General features: G+C 29.0%; 1 protein-coding gene across 1 annotated transcript; it reads left to right on the top strand.

Annotated features, from left to right (window-relative positions):
- Nucleotides 1-6130: 6130 nt before the first annotated feature.
- OCT59_014122 (uncharacterized protein) lies at nucleotides 6131-7561 on the top strand (the record flags this gene model as incomplete). Its single annotated transcript, XM_025316766.2, has 5 exons — nucleotides 6131-6251; nucleotides 6329-6498; nucleotides 6556-6726; nucleotides 6784-7155; nucleotides 7232-7561. The coding sequence occupies 5 exons, from the start codon at nucleotides 6131-6133 to the stop codon at nucleotides 7559-7561; spliced, it is 1164 nt and encodes a 387-aa protein (XP_025179729.2).
- Between the last annotated feature and the right edge of the window lie 12387 nt (nucleotides 7562-19948).

Genomic DNA, 19948 nt, shown 5'->3' on the forward strand with positions numbered 1-19948 from the left:
ACCTGCGTAATATTACGGTTAAAATATTTCGAAAATTTACGAAACTGTAAACCTGCGTAATATTACGGTTGAAATATTTCGAAAATTTATGAGACTGTAAACCTGCGTAATATTCCGTTTCGAAAATTTATGAGATTGTAAACTGCGTATGCAGTAGAACGTATACAAGGGGCATGTGATACTATTGAATAATCAAAAATAATATAAACACCTTTTCTTTTATATAAACACCTTTTTTTTTAAGTTTGGGAAAGCAAATTTATTTTTATTTACGAATTTTTTATTATTTACAATTTTTATGTTAAAAATTAAAGTAAATTCTAATTTTTATTATAACTTAATAAAAAAATATACATTTGATACTTGTTCGCTACTATTTTATAAAATAGTACCCAGGCTGTACAGCGTGGACGTCAGTATCAGTCACAGCCCAAAAAAACGTGAGTCTCCAGCCGATATTTGGTACGGACTGGGCCTAGCTACTCACTTAATAAATAAAAAAATAAAAATAATTATCTTCTACGATACGTAGGTAAGTTTCTCCTTCTCCTACGATCGTCACACGTATCTAAAATTGATCAAATTTATCAAATTTAAAATGTGAACGTAAAATAGAATGTAATATTAATTATAAAATTTTATTATAGTATAATTACCGGCCTCTCCCAAAATCTCGTTCTAAATTCACGATAATATCTTTGGCCGGTACGCGTCCACAGCCGCCGCCCAGGCCGATCAGCAGGGGTACCATTACGATAAAGGACATAGTTCTAAATATCAAAATCAGTTTGAATATTCGGTAAATACATTTAATTTAAATGAATGTAATTTTATTTATTTACTTACATGGTAATCCCTGACGAGGTTCCTCCACTTTTGGCTGCACTGTTGCCCGGAAACCCTCATTCGAAATATTCTATTTATTCTGATTCAATTAAATGGATTGGTTAATTTGAATTTAAATTCTTTCTTAAAGAAAATTATAGATATTAGTCATATGAACCTATTGGCAACAGAGTCCCAAAAATCATGGCGGCTTCTACCATTAATATTATGGTAGGCGCGGTTTCTGTCGCGGCGTATGTCGACAAGTTCGTCCATCATAGTCCAGTTCCAATGGACGTTATAGGAACGACGACGTGTTTGGCGAGGCATTATTAGATTTGATTTTATTTTTATAATTTGATTTTGGGATGAGTAAAAATTTGAAAGAAAGTCGTAAAATGTCACTTTAAATAAAATTTGAACAATACCTCTTTGGTTTGATTTTATTTCTCGTTTCAATTAAAATTTAATTTATTAGACTTTTCATCATTAAACATATTAATTAAATCTCATGCGGATATGGATTATCTAAATATAAATATCATGATTCTAAATATAGATATAAATCACTTAATTTATTTTAATTTTTTAAAAAAAAAAATCTTAGTTTGATTTCAATTAAAAATAATTAAAAATCATGTACATGTTTTGGTTATTTAAATATAAATATCAATATATTATATTTAAAAATAAAACAATTTATTATTAGCACATTCTATTGAATTTTTAAAAAAAAATCTTCAATATATCATATTTAAAAATAAAACAATTATATTCTGATTAAATATTTTGCGTACATTTCTTAAAAAAATCATAAAAAAAATCTTGTACGTCGTACATGCAATTACTAAATATCATCCCCTTGTGATAAATAAAAATTACGCAACACAAATTCAACACAAACTCAACACAAATTTAACAAATTTAACGAAATTTGGCTAAAATTAACAAATTTTTTACCAGAATTATCAACACAAATTGAACACAAATTTCAGTCACGATTTATTTATGTCACGCCCGTGTTGTTAATAATTAAATAAATAAATCTGCATTTTATTTATGATATGGAAAACGTGACCATAAATTCTTTTAAGGATATAATTTTATTAAAATAAATCAAAACTCCTATATCAAGTGACTAAAAAATATATTTATTTACGAAATATTCATTTTGTTTATCAAATCGGGGTACTATGTGAACGACACCATGTATAGACTCTATAGCTACAAAGTTATATAATTCTATCAATTTTAAGTGAGGACATCCATATAAATATGGGTTCCTTTTAGATTTAAAATCGTACCATTGAATTAATGCGAGATTTAGCGGTGGGTCTGTTAATACTTCTGCTAACAATAAGGCCTATAAATAATAAATATTTATTAATACTTTTATAATAAATTATTACATAAATTGGAAAAATACCTGTCCATAACAAAGTCCTTTGTCTGATATATAATCATTTGATTCTTCAGAATCCATTGAAATAGCTATGTCGCTAAACCATACTTTATTATGATACCTGTTTGTGGCACGCATTATGGCACCATTTTCCAGTGTTACCGATCCGTATATATTTATTCGGGTTTCACCAATAATTGTGAAACCATCAAGTAAATCTAGATATGAATCCAGACAACTTATAAATCTAGCAAAACCAGTCTGCATTTTATTGTCTACGGAATCTTTTTTTTCATTAAAAAATGTATTTGCATCTTGTAAAGAGAATTCAAAGAGTCTTGCAGAAAATTTACAAGTGCGAGGTGTTTTTGCCGGATTCACTGAATGTTGAGACATTCTAATAGATATTGCTTGACGTTTTATCTATTAATTTAATTTCCATCTTAAGTTATATAATAAATATATACAATAAATAAAATTTTCAAATACTTACAGTTCGTAAAATCTGAGGTTCGACATCTTTTTTATTGCTAATTCGGTAGGGTATTTTAACGAAATATTTGTGAAGACTTTTGTAAGTTTCTGTAGTATAGCCATTTATTGCGCCATAAGATCGTATTGAGTCAATAATATGATAAACCCATGAATGCAATTTAGGTAACTTCAAATTGGAAGGAGAAACAAATTTAAAAGCCTTGACAAACATCCGGGCCCATCTATGTATTGCATTCTAAAACTTAAATGTTAATTTAATTTATTTAATTTAAATTTTCAATTTTACTAAAATTTTAATACATACATTAAATTTCTCCAAGTCACTTTCACTAAATTCTTCATATCTATTAAAATATACATTTCATTCCAATATTCGTACAATTTCGTAAGATCATCATTATTTACAAAATTATCTACTTCATTGTTATTTTCATCATATAAATTATCAATAACAAATATCATGACTTTCATCAAACTTCGATATTCATTAGCAGTTAATCTTGCAATTGACTGCAGTCCATTGGAAAAAATTTTAATGGCGGGAAAACGTGGGATTGCTGCTAGACGGCGATCTACTTCTTCAACTAATTTATTACCATTAACATGTTGCAATTTTAAGATATCGCACGTGAAGATAATTTAATAACGAAATAAACCTAAATCTAAATGATGCATTCTGTCAGGAACAGTAGCCAAGTAGATATTTATATTCCTTGATAATATAAATATTTATAATTAATAGATATATATGTTATTATAATTATTTCTACTTTTGCATACTTACGGTAAATCCCAAAAAAAATTATGTACAGATTCTATGCAAACAGATCTTTGTGTATCATTTTCAAAATGTTTACACATTTCATCATGAGTTCTTAGTATTACATCGTTAACCGATAAGTCTATATTTGCAAGATTTTCCCTTTTAACTAAACAGGAGTGACATGGAAGGTTTGAATTGGAGGATTTATAAACTAAACAAAAACTTGCGGCCTCCGGCCAATCTGCAATAATAGTTGAAACTCTAGGATAAAACCAGGTATTTTCATTATTTATAAAAAGGTCTATACCATCTTTTAATAAAATAATAGGTTCTAGTAAATGACGTAAAGATTTATGAAAGGTATCACGAACCAGATCTTTATTTGCAGCTTCTAAAATTGGTAAATATCCCAAAAGTTGCTTTGCATCCTGTTTATTACGACACCATATTGGGATATTACCTAATGTAATATATATTGGATGCAATTGACTTTTTCCTAATGTATCTGTAGTTGTTGCATCTGAATATAAAATAATTGATAATAATTTGGAACCAGTAGGTAAGGATTCTTGCATAGTTTTCTACCATTTTCCAGTGTTTTGTTCACTGTAAATACTTTCTCTATTATACTATAAAATAATATAAATAAATTAAAATAAATATTATTTAAATTATTGAATTAACTAATATTTACTATTTACCTCATAGTTTTCGTAAGATAGCGCAAAATTTTGTGTTATGTCAGGAACAGTTAAGATATTTTTGATGCACTGTATTAAGTTTTGATAATAAAGAAAATAATCTTTATCTTTATGTTTTGTTATAAGAACTTTACTAAATTCTAAATTAGAAAACTTCATATTATTCATAAATGCTCGTCCCTGTTCGATATTTTTTGGTAATGGTGATTCTGTAAGATTTGAATGTTTATTAAAAAAACGTATTATTTCATTACCACCTTTATTATTTATTTTATATTTCGTTACTAATAACATTAGATCTTTATAAGCATCATTAGGAAATTCTGTGCAAGTTTTGGTATTGAGATTTTTGGGTTCTTCAAAAATTTCAGGCTCTTCAGAAATTTCAAGCTCTTCAGATGAATCTAATATATTTTCAAAGTTACTATCTTCAAGGCTCATCTCTGATATTGCACTTCCAATACTGTCAAATGACATATTTTGTACATCATTATCATCATCCACCTAAAATTATAAACCAAATGAGTTAGTATAATTTGAGCTTTTTTCTTAAGAGCTTTAAAAAGAATAATCTGGAATAACATAATTACCTCAACTTTATCATTTTCATATTCACTACTTAGATTACTTCTTGTATCCATTTCACTGCTATATTTTTCACTATCATTATTATCATCATCTTCTTCTACTTCTAATTCTACATTTTTTAAGCATTTTTGGGCGTGTTGAGTATATGCAAAGCGTTGACTGAATATTCGCATACAAAGGGGGCATTTGAAACTCATGTTGCTAAATTAACGCGTCAAATTTGATGAAAAGTATCAATTCACTATTCAATTTATAAGATTTTGTGTGCTAATAAAATTATATTGCAAATTTATTGTAAAAATTTAATGAATTATTGAATGGATTACAATTGATTGAGTTATTTGAATAGATACAACTACGCAAATTTATGCATTAATGAATGGAACTGGCTGTAAGAATCTGATGGCTAATGTCACGGAATAATTCGCAAATTTACGCATTATAGCAAAATTCAAAATATGCGAAACACTCAGCAATTTTGCTGCCAGTACAACTACGCAAATTTACGCATTAATGAATAGAACTGGCTGTAAGAATCTGGTGGCTAATGTCGCAGAATAATTCGCAAATTTACGCATTATAGCAAAATTTAAAATATGCGAAACACTCAGCAATTTTGCTGCCAGGAACTTGCCGAGTTCGTAGGCTGGCAAATTTTGAATTTGCTGTAACGGGCTGTAAGAATCCGGATGGCTAATACGGCTTATTCAATCGGCTAATCATCTGATAATCAGCCGCAAATTTATTGGCTTAACACATTTTACAATAATGGACGGATGATCAGCCACAAATTTATGCGATAATCAGTTATAAGCGTTCAAGATCACTATCAATCTAATCAGCCAAATGAATTCACTCGCTGCAACTTTTTTTTGCCATGCATACAAGCCCCAACATGTGTAACATGTTATTTTTTTATAAATGGATGTTGATTAATACTTCAATTGTACTATATGCTTTTACGAGAGTTTTTTTAAAAATTCTCTCATGAAAGTGTTACAATTTTTTTTTTGTAATATCACAATGCAAAATTTTTGCATTAGTTCATTCATTTTTCGTAATATTTCGCATTAGTTCATCCATTTTTCGCAATATTTCGCAAGTTTTTTTTCTTTTTTAGTATAGAATGGCGGAAATGACGTTATGACAACTTGCCTCCTTTTTCTGAACCTCTGGTTCATGTATTCCCCCTTTTTCGTATTTTTAGTTCCTCATTTTCAAATTTCTGATTCATGTCTTTCCCCTTTTTCTCATATTTTTCTCCTTTCGTATTTCTAGTTCCTCTTCAAATTTCTAGTAATATCTTTTTCTCCCTTTCGAGTTTAGTTCATATCTCCTCCCTCACATATTATCCCGATGGCTACAAAACGTGGTGAAAAACGAAATATTGATGATAATGAAAGAATCTCAAGACGTAATACTGAGAAGAGTAGTGAAGCCGAGAAACGAATAAGATTATCAGACGATAATGTTGAAGGTATATATGACATGATATGTATCATATTTTTTATAAGAAATTATATAATATATAGTAATTATATTTTATTGTTAAAGTTAATAAAAAAACAATAGAAAAACTATTAAGAACCAATTCGCAGATAATTTCTAAGCTTGAAGTTCTTATTACCGGACAAAAAAATCTTGAAACCCGTCTCTCAGGTATAGAAAAAAAGCTCAACGATGATAACAAAAATAATAATACAATAGATACGGAGTATATAAAGGTAATAAAGATGAATATTATTTAATGTAAACCTGAAATGCTAACCTCATTTGATTAGGAGCTCGTTAAGAAGGTGTCAAAAATTTTATTTGAAAATTTTGTTTATCCTTCGCAAGAAGAGTACAGACTTGCTACCGAAAAATATTTAAAAGACGAAAATCCAGAATTTATACGCCAGTTCAAAAAAAATCAATGGATTCTTTTTTTCGAAAAAAAAATTGCCCCAACTGTAAGTTAAAGCAATTATGAATTTTATTAAATTTCATACTAATATTTTTTTTAATAGTTAGTACAACAACATAGGAGTATAAGAGGGACGTTCACGTCCAGAGTAAAAGATGTAATATATTCCGTTTATGAAGCAACTGGGCATAAATTACCGTCCATTAACACTCAGGCTAGTCCGTCAAAGATTCAGGAATGGAAGAGTAAGCCGGAGGTGAAAAGATGTTACAACATCCTATTTAAAAAGGTTAAAGATGGACAACCTACGACATATATGTCGCTGATAATTGATAAGTTGCGAAAAGATAATAAAAATCCCTCAAAAACACAAATAGCGTATGCGATTAGCATATGTGAAACGTACTTAAATCCTAATAATCAAAACATTCAAATGAGTGAAAGTATAATGAAGTCGAAGATAATCAACAACTTAGTAAGTTTTTAATTTACAATTTGCAAAATGTGAATTATTTGAATTACAGTTTATTTATTTATTTGTTGATTTTTAGCAAAAGTTGGAAAATAGGGATAAATTTACACATTCGGATGACGATTCTCATGATGGTAATGATGTAGATGATGGTGGTAATGGAGCAGCTGACGATGGAGCAGGTGCTGCGACTAACGATGGAGCAGATGCTGCGGTTAACGATGGAACAGGTGCTGCGGTTAACGATGGAACAGGTGCTGCGACTAACGATGGAGCAGGTGCTGCGGTTAATGATGGCATAGCTGACGATGATATACTTTCTAGTGACTCTTATAATACAGAGGAGGAAGGTCGGTATGTAGATAGTTTATTAGAGAATTATGGGTTGCATAGGAAACAAAAGAAATAAATATTATTTTTTATATATATCACACGTAATAGCATTTTTTTTACTATAATAATATAGTTTTAATAAATAAAATGGTTATTAATTCTTAACAATACGGGTGTGACATAAATAAATCGTGGCTGAAATTTGTGTTCAATTTGTGTTGATAATTCTGGTAAAAAATTGTTTAATTTTGGCCAAATTTCGTTAAATTTGTTAAATTTGTGTTGAATTTGTGTTGATAATTTTTAATTTATCACGAGGGGATGATATTTAGTAATTGTTTTTCTGGCCAATCAAAATTAGGCTGATCCTTGCATGTGATTTAATCATTTAATCATGCACGCGTTTTTTGTCTTATTTATTTTTGTCTCTTATTTCTTTATTCTTTTGTTCAATATTTTTAATTTTTTTGTCTCTTCTTTCTATTATTTCTTTAATTATATACAAACAATATATTTATATATATTTCATAATTTATTGCTTTGCAGGTATAGAAATATTTGTTTATTAATACTAATTATTTTCATTTTTTTTTACCTCTTTGTTACTTTGTATCGTAATACTAACAATAATATCCATGTTTTCTTTATTCCTTTTTACTTGTACTTTAATACTAATGATACTAACAATACTAACAATACTAACAACATGTTTATTTTTTCCTTTCTCTTTATTTCTTTATTCTTTTGTTCAATTACTTTGCAGGTATAGAAATATTTATTTATTAATACTAATTATTTTAATATTAACGCATTTTTTTTTTACCTCTTTGTTACTTTATGTCATAATACTAACAATACTATCTACGTTTCCTTTATTCCTTTTTACTTGTACTTTAATACTAACGATAATATCCATGTTTCTTTTACTCCTTTTACTGTTTCTTTAACTCTTTTTACCTTAATACTAACAATATTTCTTTTATCTTTATATCTAATACTAACGTTACTATAGCTGTTTCTCTTCTTTTTACGTCTAATAATATTGTTACTCTTTACTCTTTCTTTTTTTTACTTTTATGTATTCTGTATATTAATAAATACTTGTAATTTTTTATGGTTTAATAAAATTATATCTAATAAAACATACATTATATAAACTTATAGTACAGAAAATGAAGTATTATTTTTGAAACATTACGAAATATTAAGTTGTGTAAAATCACAGAATATTACGAATCGTCAAATTATGGAGCATTACGCATCATAGAATTTTGAAATATTTTAAAAAGTTGCGAAGTATTACGCAGTAAAATTACGGAATATTACGAATCGTAAAATTACGAAGCCTTGCATATAGTAATATTTCGAAATATTTTAAAAAGTTACAAAATATTACGCTTACGCAAACTTGCGGCGGGTCTGAAAACTTACGAAATATTATGTAAAATTACGAAATATTGCGAACTGCAAAATTACGGAATATTACAAATCGTAAAATTACGAAGCTTTGCATATCGTAATATTTTGAAATATTTTAAAAAGTTACGAAATATTACGCTTACGCAAACTTGCGGCGGGTCTGGAAGCTTACGAAATATTATGATGTGTAAACTTGCGCAACTTTTCGCACTATATAATTTCCTGATGTGGTTTCTTTACTTTTGGAAGTGTTGCGAAAGATTTTTCTATGGAGTATTAGTTGAAGTAGAGGTGGCCACTTGAAAAGTGGACTTTTTCTTGTTATTAGTTCATTTAGTTGTTATTTGAGAGGTTTGAAGTGGTAGATGAAGGCTTGGTATTTATTACCCTTTTTACTCAGTTTTTCCTTTAGGGGTTTTCTAAAGTTATGACTTTCCTTTTTAATTTTTAGTTTTTTCATTTTCCTGAAATTTTAGCATTTTAATTCTTAGTTTTCTTTTGGAAGAGCTGGGTCACTGTAGAAAATTGGCCCTTTACTAATAGTTTTTACCTTACTTTTTTCTTAAATTTTATTGGTTAATTAGCTAAAAAGAAAAAAATCATAACAATGTAACATAAAATTTCCTTTTATAGTAGGATTTGTGAAGAATTTTATATATGTTTTTACCTTAGGCCTAGGGGTGACCTATCTTATAAGTAAGTGGGGTCCTGTGGATATAGCTAATTTAGAAAATAGTTTTCATTTTTGCAAACTAATTTTAATATAAGCATATATAAACCATTAAATCATAAAATAAAAAAAAAAAAAATTATTTTAAAATTTTTTATTTCAAATTATTTTCACTTTTATTTGTATTATATTTAAAATTGCTTGCTTAAATTTCTTTAAAATTCTATAATTAGTTTTTTCAAGATTTTATTATAATTTTAGCAAGATTTTGGCAGTTTTAACATTTATAAGTTTCATCAGATTTTGTTTTTTTCTAGAGTTTTGCAATTTTTTAATAAGACTTTTATATAGTTTCAGCAAAGTTTCACTATTGTAACATTCTGTCAATTTGCTAAAATATGAAAAAATTTTCTATTATACTATAATATTAATATAATAATTTAAATACTAATTAAAGGTTTGGATTTTCATATATAATAAAAGAAATTAAATATTTTAAAATAAAAAAAAATCAAATATATAAAATTAAAAATAAAGTAATGAGTAGTCTAATTTGAATAAAAAGATTTTATTTATATAGAGTAGTAATATCTGAATCCTTTTTACTAAAAGTTTTAGTATTATTATTAATTAAACTATATAATAATAATTTTTAATTTTAATTTAAGAAATAATGTATTTACCGCACCCTGCGTTACAAATTTATATATATTTTTATGTTTATCATTTGCCATTTTAAGGGGGGTGTGGTGTATAAAGTAAAGATTGACATAAACAATTTACAAAAAAGGAAGGATGCGTTATAACGCAGGATGCGGTATATAAATTCACTATTAATTTAATTATATAAAAATTATAATTTTTCTATAAAAATAAATATAAATAAATTAAATAAATGATAATTTAAAAATTTTTAATAAAATTTATATGTAATAATTTTTAGAAAATTTCAAAGTTTACACGGGGTGTTTGAACACGGGTCATGTGAAATATAATGATACCAATGTCACACCCTTTTACTTTTTCTATACAATATATGTATTTTTGACTGCTCTGCAAGTTTACTTAAGGCATCAAAGGGGGTTTTGAATGCCGTTTTTGACTAATATATGAAAAACTGTCTTTGCCGATCATTTCCTAAATTTTTTCAAGAGCGATCGGCAAAATCAATTATTCATAGGTAAAGTCAAAACTGACATTCAAAAGCACCTTTGATTCTTTAGATAAACTTGTAGAGCAGGCAAAAATCCATTTATCTACTAATTTTGAAGTTTATACTATTAGACAAAATGGCAATAATCATATGACCCAGGTTCAAACACCTCGTTGTAAACGGTCGAATATCAAGCACGAAAAGATGATAAAATTCAACCACCAAATGTAATTATTAAATATTAAGAACGAACAAATTAATCGTGGATTGGCGTAAATGGATAAATAATTAGCCGAAAAGGATAAACATTTAGGAAGAGTAATGATCTACATGATGTAATATTTATTGAATGATTGACAAGGAACCAATAGGATAAATAGAGTCGATCAATTGCGGCTTAGCAATCTTTAACAATAAGAACGATAAGAAAGAATAATTATAAGCCACAAAAGATAGATTATAAGCAAAACACATAAAGCGAATTAAAAGAACATATAAAATAATGTCAGAAAGATTAAAGAACACAAAATAATGTAAAAGATAATATAAAAAGATAGTATAAAGATGGAACGTAAAAGATAATATATTAAAAAGAACATATATAAAAAGATAGCATATTAAAAGATAGCATATTAAAAGATAGCGTATTTAAAATATAGATAGTATATTAGAAAGATAGTTCAGAGATAATATGTAAAAAGAACATAAAAGATAGTATATAGATAGAATAGAAAGTAGCATAAAAATTGTATATATAGAGAGCGGAATTCAAGGTAATTCCTTAGTTCTCATCCACAGAACTCAATAAAAATATAAGTTTTATTTTTTTAATTATTTGTTAGTAAAGTTTAATGTTAATTAAAGGTAATAGGTTGCCCTAAACTTTAATTAATGTTTGCCTCATTAATTTTAATTGAATAAATGGAAATTTTAAGATGAATTAAATATACACTTTTGGAAAGTAATAATTCGTAGCGAGAGCTATCGAAGTTTGAAATTAAAGGTAAAAGTGGATATAATTTGGGGAAAATTTAGAGAAGTTAAATTTTATTTTATTTCGTTCGACGTTTTATATTACTAACGCTATTTATGTTGTGAACCAAGAATGTTGTCGTATAATGTTGTTGTATGTTGTTTGTTAATTATGTTGTTGATTAATTGCTCGCTCGTTTAATTGTTCGTTCGTTCGTTTATTCGTTCGTTCGACCATGAGAATGCCCGTTCGATGTGGCAACTCTGTAAATTGATGACAGAGGGAATTGGGGGATCTCATATGGTGCATGCTCGCAAGAAAGGAAATGATCATCATCACGTGATTATTATTATAATGAATATGAAAATTTAATTTCGTTAGTAAGTCACTGATAGGTATTATTAATCAATATTTTATTTTAGAATTTATTTTTAGATTTCAGGTTTTAACGAGTTCAAAAGGAACCAATAAATCAATAAGGATTTAATCGAGTTAAAAACTTGGAAAGGTGAAAGATTGGAGTTTGTTGTTGTGCAAGTAATCACTTAATCGATAGAAAGCACAAGAATATTTCTTTCGGGAATAAAGTACCTGGGAAATTTCGTAAGGAGATGGGGAAGTGAAAGATGAATTTTGGAATAAAGATTAATAATGGGAGAACACCAATGTATTATCCGGGGTTCATCTGTGTGGTATGGGTTACCTCTGAGTTTGAATTTTGGATAAATGCTCGAAATTGGAAAATTTTTATTCTTCGACATTAAGGATTATAACGTATGGGTTACGTCAAATCTGGATACCCAGCTCAATAATGCGCAAATTGCTTTGGGGACGGGGAATGAAAATTGTAAAGACACCTACTATCAAGAAACATTGAATGGATAAAATGGGACAAACCTGTAAACTATCATGCTTTTACCCAATGGGAAAAAGATAGAGATAAGCCCAGTATAGGTCCACCAATTTGAGGAAAGATAAGTTGGTTTAGATGAGTTTTATGGATAGCTGATGACTTTTGAAACTGGATTTTGGAAGGTTAGATTCACCCGTTAAGAGACGAGTCAGCCAACGAAAGAAGAAAAAGACAGATACGTTGTATTGTTACAGGTCCTAGGCTACATTTCAGATGAAGGTTCCTGGTGTAGTGTCCTAGTTCACGCTCTCATTACAATGTTCCGTTAAAAGAAGATAAAATAAAAGGATATTTACACATTAACGAGCCGTATAATGAATATTACGTGCAGTATTTAATAATAGAGTAAAATCCGAAAAGAAGGACATTTATTTAAAAGAAGAACATTTATTTGAAAAGGAATATTTATTTGAAAAAGAACATTTATTTGAAAAGAAGGACATTTATTTGAAAAGAACGACATTTTGTGTATCATAGATTAATTTATATAATATAGAATATATAGTAAGAAGGATTTATGTGGATGATAAAAAAGATTGGAAATTCGCAAACTTTAAAAGTTATGAAAATTTTGGAGTTTGTGATATGTGAAATTATGGATCTTGGTGACAAAAAGATGTGATAAGTGAAATTATGAATCACGGTGATAGGAGATAAATTTTAGAATGTGATATGTGAGATTATGGATCTTGGTGACAAAAGATAAACCTTGTGGCGCAGTAAAAACCTCCGCAGACTGAGAAGATCGTGGACTTAGAATAATTTTCAAAATTTTGAGGCGCAGCAAAAATTGATAATAGAATATGGAGTAGTAAATATATAAATTTGAAAGATGGAATCTAGAGATTAGAAGAAACAATCTATTTAAAGATAAAAGAATGTTTAAAAGATTGAAAATAGAAATGTTAAGAGTGAAATATATATATAGAGAGAGGAGTCCGATTGAGATTCTGGATGGATATTCATGGCAATTTAACTAAGGCATACAATGGAATGGTATCATCAATGGGAAAGTGAATATAGAACACATAAAGAGGAACACGAAGTAGGAACGGAAGAATTGGACGAATGTTTAAATTGTGAATTATGTTATCCAATAGTAAATGAACCAATAGTATTCAAGAAATTTTGGGACGCATTATTTAAATTTGAAGATGCAATAATAATATATAATGATGTGACGATTAAGGGAGTATTAGATTTATTAAGTATGAATAATTCGGAAAGAGAAGATACAATACATAAAGGAAAATGTAGGGATATAATGGATAGAATAACAGAATCAATAAGATATAGAATACAGCCGAAAATAAAAGAAAAAGGATTACGAACAATTATATTAGTAATTGTAAGAGATTGTATTGAAAGAAATCTAGAGAACGAAGTATTTGATAGATTAATTGGAAATCCCGAATTAATAGAACACAAATATATTTTAGAAGATTGGGATGTTGAAAGAAGATTTGAAAAATTTTGGCAATGGTATAGGGTTGCATTAGGAGAAATTAGGGCTGTAAGAGCAGAAGTAGAAGCAATAGGAAAGTTCAAGGAATTATTGTATGAAGAAGAAAAGATAGCAGAAAGTGAAGAAAAAGTGAAAGAATTAATACGAGGAATGAAACATGAGAATGTAGAAATAGATAATGTTCATGAACATCATAAGAATATGGTACAGAAGATAATAAGAATATTTATAGATACTAGGGGTTTTACAAAAGAACCAGAAGATTCAGAAAGTGAAGATAGTCCAGCAAGTTACGAATTGGAAAATAGTTCTGAGGAAGAATTAGAAATAATAATAGGAGATAAATCATGGAAATTTAGTGAATTAAGAAGAAGGTCAAATGCTATGGATGAAGATCAACTGAGGTACATTTGGAAGATAGGAATAAAGTTGATGATAGAAATGGATATATTGGTAACAAGAATATTTATGGATAAAATTCAAGAGATAGAGGAAATGGATGAAAGGGAAAAAGAATTGAGGATAAAAGAATGGTTAGAAAAAGAAACAATAATATGTGAAAAATGTGGTAATAGAAGGTTCGAAATGGAAGAGGCGGATAGCGAATGCGGGGAATGTATTAAAGAAGCGCAGAAAAACGAACAAGATGAACTAATAGAACTAAGAAACAACTTAAAAAAATTAGGATACGAAATAGATGTATCGGAAATTCGAAGAATAAAGAAGTTCGGAGTTAATAATCGAATAATGGTAACAGAAGAATTCATAGAAAGGTATATGGGAATAATAGAATTAGAAGATAGAGAGTTAAGAAAAGAGGTGCACAAATGGTTAAATGAGAACACAACCTGGTGCGAAAGATGCGAAATAAGATGGATGAACGATATGTTTAGATTAGGAAAAACCATATGCAAAGATTGTGAGGAAGAAGATGTCGATGAAATTAATGATCGGGTAAAAAGATTACAGAAGATTTTTGAAGATATTGGAACAATAATAACTGAAAAAGAATTGTTAAGATTAACTAGTATGGGATATACAGATGGAGAAATTTTAGATAAAGAATTCATTGAAATCTTTCAAGAAAATAAAAATGAGTCGGAAAAAGAATTAAAGAAAAAGTTAGATAAGTTGTTGAAAGAACAGGCAGGAATAATAGATAGTGAAGAAAGTGGTGAAAAGAGTGATAATGAAGAATCAGAAGAAGATAATACAGATGATTCAGAAAAAACTGGAGAAATATTAAGTCCAGATGAAATATGGGATGAAAATATTGAAAATTTTGATGAAGAAGAGTTTGAAGATGAAATTGAAAATGTTATAAATAGAGGAGATATCGACTTAAGTCAAAACTCAGATACGAATAGTTCATTAAATATTAAAAATTCTGACAACGAAAGTGAATTATCTGATTACAATTTACGAGATTTATTTCAAGAGAATATATTAAATATGGCAACTGAGAACCAAATAAAAAGATTGATAGAGAATGCTTTAGGTTATCCAGCTAATACTTTGAACGCAGCAGTAGGAGCAGGAGGAAGTTTGATAGAAAGGATCGAAAATGCAGGGAATGAAGCAGGAGGAATAATTAGTATACCACTCTTTTATGGAAGAGAAGATGAAGATGTTAGTGATTGGGTTAGACAATTTGAGGTAGCATTTACAGTGGTTGGAAAAACAGCAGGAGCTAATGGTATAAGACAAGCGGCATACGCAGCAGCACATTTAAGAGGAGCAGCAGCACAATGGTACAATGAAATGAAAGAATTAAATGCAGGTCACTTAGTGAATTGGGCAGATGCAGATAATGATAATGATTTAAAACATAGAGTAAAAAGGAGATTTACTAGAGAGGATGTTAGAAGAAAGAAAATGCTAGAATTAAGAAAAACTCGACAAGAAGTGAATGAAAGTGTTGAGGAATATACAAGAAGATTTAGGCAAATATTAAGAATAGCAACTAGAGGACATGCCTTAGCAGATGAATATCAAGTAGATTTTTATATTGAAGGATTAGAACCAACAATAGGGTATCAAGTTAGAAGACAAAACCCAGCGAACTTAAATGGGGCAATAGAAATAGCAGTAAGAGAAGAAGGTGCAAAGGACGAATTTATTAGGAAAGCATTAGGACAACCAATTAGTACGAGGATAGATATCGGAAAAGATGATAATAGACAAAATATGTTCGCGAAACCATTGAACGAAAATTATGAGGACGAATTAGTTAAAGCGTTTGAAGAAAAGGCAAGAATTAGTAAATTAGAAGGACTAGTAGCGAATATGGAGAGAAGATTAAATAACGATAATAGGAATAGGTATCGACCAAATATGGGAAGGGGATTAAATAATGGTAATAGGAATAGTTATCAATCAAATCAGAATAGGGTACCAACGTGTTTCGGATGTAATAGAGTGGGGCATTATAAGAATAATTATCCCGAAGGAAGGAATGCGAGAGTAAATATGATAGACGAATATGATGATCAAGAAGGATACTATTACGATGAATATGGATACGAGGAACCACAATATAACGAAGTATATTATGCACAAGGTTATTACGATGATTATGAAGATGGAGAATTAAATTATTATAATAATGAATTATACGCAAAAGATAACGCAGTAAAAGGAAGAAGACAAACGAGAAGGACGAATCCAATAGTGGGATATAAAAATAATAATGAAGAAGGAAATTTACAAGAAGAATTAAGAGAAGCAGGAAATAGAATGGATGATAGGGAAATACCAAGTGGTACAACGACACCAAGATATATACCAGAACGAACTGAACAGAATCAGGGTAGACCGATAGGACCAAAAGGGATGAAATGGAGTAATAAAAGACAAGTTTATTACGACCCAACAGAAGGATTAAGAAATGGAGGGAAGCAGGAGGACCAACAAAACCCAGAGAATATGGACCAAGATTAACTGATGGAATACCACCTTATGATATTGTGGGAGATGTAAAAAATTGTAGAGCGAATATAACGATTGGACAATTAACAAATGAGAATCCTAAGTATCATAAACAATTGAGAGAAGGAACATATAGACCAAGAAGTATAAACGAGAAAAATTGACTACACTCGGTGGGAACTATGAAAAATGAGGAAAAAAGAACCACAGCAATGAGAACAGAATTAGAAGTTGAAGATCAATTGGTAAACGTAATAATAGATACTGGAGCAGCAGTAAGCGTGATAACAGATAAATTAAGAAGAAGATTGAATATACCTATGTTTGGAAAAAGTAAATTTAGATGTACAATAGCAAATGGGCAAAAGATAGCAGCATTAGGAAAGGCAAATATAACTTTGAGATACAAAGATGAATTAGAGATACTAAAAGAAGTTGAAGTAATCGATTCAGAAGAAGAGGACCTAATTTTGGGAAATGACATATGGAAGTTGTATAATGCAAAAATAAATTTTGAAGATCATACCTTAAGAATAGAAGAACAGGGAGAAATAATAACGATTCCAGTGGGATATGAAAGAGAAGTAATATATGAAAGTGAGGAGAGTGAGGACGACGAAGAATATGAAAGCAACGATGAAGGAGAGGTATTCAAAATGCACCAGAATTTTAAATAGAGAGTCTTGGTTCTGAAGAGAGAGAGACGGAAAAGATGCTCGAACCAAGTGAAAAATTTATGCAAAAACTAAGTATAGGGGAAGTAGAAGAACCAATTTGGGAAAATATGGTGAAATTACTATTAGAATATCAAGATATTTTGGAATACGATGAGGAAATAGAAGGAAGAACAAAAGCAGCGCAACATGAGATAAAAATAAAAGATGGGGTAGAACCAATAAAGCAAAGAAGATATAAAGAAACAGATGAAAAGGCAAAATTTATAAGCGAAGAAGTAGATAAATTGTTAAGACAGGGAAGGATAAGGAAATCAAAAAGTCCATGGAGTTCACCTGTTACATTAGCAGGAAAGAAAACAGGAAAATATAGATTTTGCATTGATTACAGAAAGTTAAATAAGATAACTATAATGGATAGTTTTCCTTTACCAAGAATGGATGAATTATTAGACAAATACAGAAAAGCAAAATGGTTTTCAAGTATAGATTTAGCGGCAGGATTTAATCAGGTAGAAATGAAAGAAGAAGACAAAGAAAAAACAGCATTTGTATGTTCGAAAGGATTGTTTGAATATAATGTAATGCCATTCGGTTTAACGAATGCACCAGCAACATTTCAAAGATTAATGGATGAAATATTAGAAGAATACATAAACGATTTTGTAGTAGTATATATTGACGATATTATGATATATTCAGAAAATTTAAAAGACCATATGGAACATGTGGAAAAAGTATTGAAGAAGTTACAGGAGAATAATTTAATAATAAAATTAAAGAAATGCAGATTTTTGGAAAGAAACATAGAATTTTTAGGACATATAGTAGGAAATGATGGATTAAAGCCAGACGATAAAAAGATAGAAAAGATAAAAGAAATGAAGGCACCAACAACAGTGAAAGAAGTAAGATCATTTTTAGGACTTTGTTCATATTACAGAAAATTTGTGAAGAATTTTTCAAAGATAGCAAGACCAATAAGTGATTTGAGAAAGAAGGGAATACCTTTCATTTGGGGAAGAGAACAACAAGAAGCGTTTGAAAAATTGAAAGAAAAGTTAATACAATATCCAATATTGCGACATCCAGATTGGAAGAAAGAATTTCTATTGATAACAGATGCATCAGGAAAAGGATTAGGTGCAGTATTAAGCCAAAAAGATGAAAAAGGAAAAGAAGTAGTAATAGCATATGCAAGTAGAAGTTTATTACCAGCAGAAGAAAATTATCCGATAACAGAATTGGAATGTTTAGGAATAGTTTGGGGAATTCAACATTTTCATAAATATTTAATCGATAGAAAATTTAAAGTAATAACAGATCACAGTGCATTAAAAGGATTAATGAATGCAAAGATACCAAAAGGAAAAAGAGCAAGATGGGTGATGGAATTACAGCAATATAATTTTGAAGTAATACATAGATCGGGAAAAGAAAATACGAACGCCGACGCATTAAGTAGGTTATTAAAGATAGTAGAGGATCAACCAGAAATAGTAATAATCGACGGAGTAGACGGATTAGGAAAAACAAGTATAGTACAAAATTTAATTAAAGAATGGGAAAAACAAGGATTAAAAGTAAGATTCAATACTTATAAAAGAAGAAGAAAAGACAAAGATGAATTTTATGAATCAAAGATGGAAACGGAATGGAAATTTAGAAAAGAAGTAGTAGAACAAATAAACAGAAGAATGTTAGAATATGACGAAGATACAGATATAATAATTTTAGACAAATCACCATATTGTGAATATTATTATCAAAAGACGAAAAGTTTTGACAGAGGATTAATTACTCCACATGGAAATCATGAGATGGAAAAAGAAATATTCAGATTGAAAGAAACAATAGATAAATCAATAGTGATATTTTTAGAAAAAGATGGCGACGTATGTTGGAAAAATTACATTGGAAGAGAAACAAAGAAAACGGAAAAATCATCATATCCAACATTAAAGAAGGATGAATATTTGGACATGGTTAGAATGTTTGAAGAAAATCAGGGCGTGTACAAAGATACTGAAAGATACAGTCGAGTAAAAGTTAAAAATGACAATAGTAGTTGGAGGAAAGTATTTAAAGAGGTGGAGAAATGGAGAAGAGCACAGAACTAAAAATACAGAACACATAACGAAAGTAACAAATTTAGAAGCGAAATCAATTAAAGAGGTATTCGATAAGACCCGAGTTCGATTCGAGTAAAATATTATGGATAAGACACGAGTTCGATTCTATCAAAGTTATTTGTGAGGTCACAAATAG

This window comes from Rhizophagus irregularis, chromosome 21 (genome assembly GCF_026210795.1).
Source record: "Rhizophagus irregularis chromosome 21, complete sequence".
NCBI classification, from domain to species: domain Eukaryota; kingdom Fungi; phylum Glomeromycota; class Glomeromycetes; order Glomerales; family Glomeraceae; genus Rhizophagus; species Rhizophagus irregularis.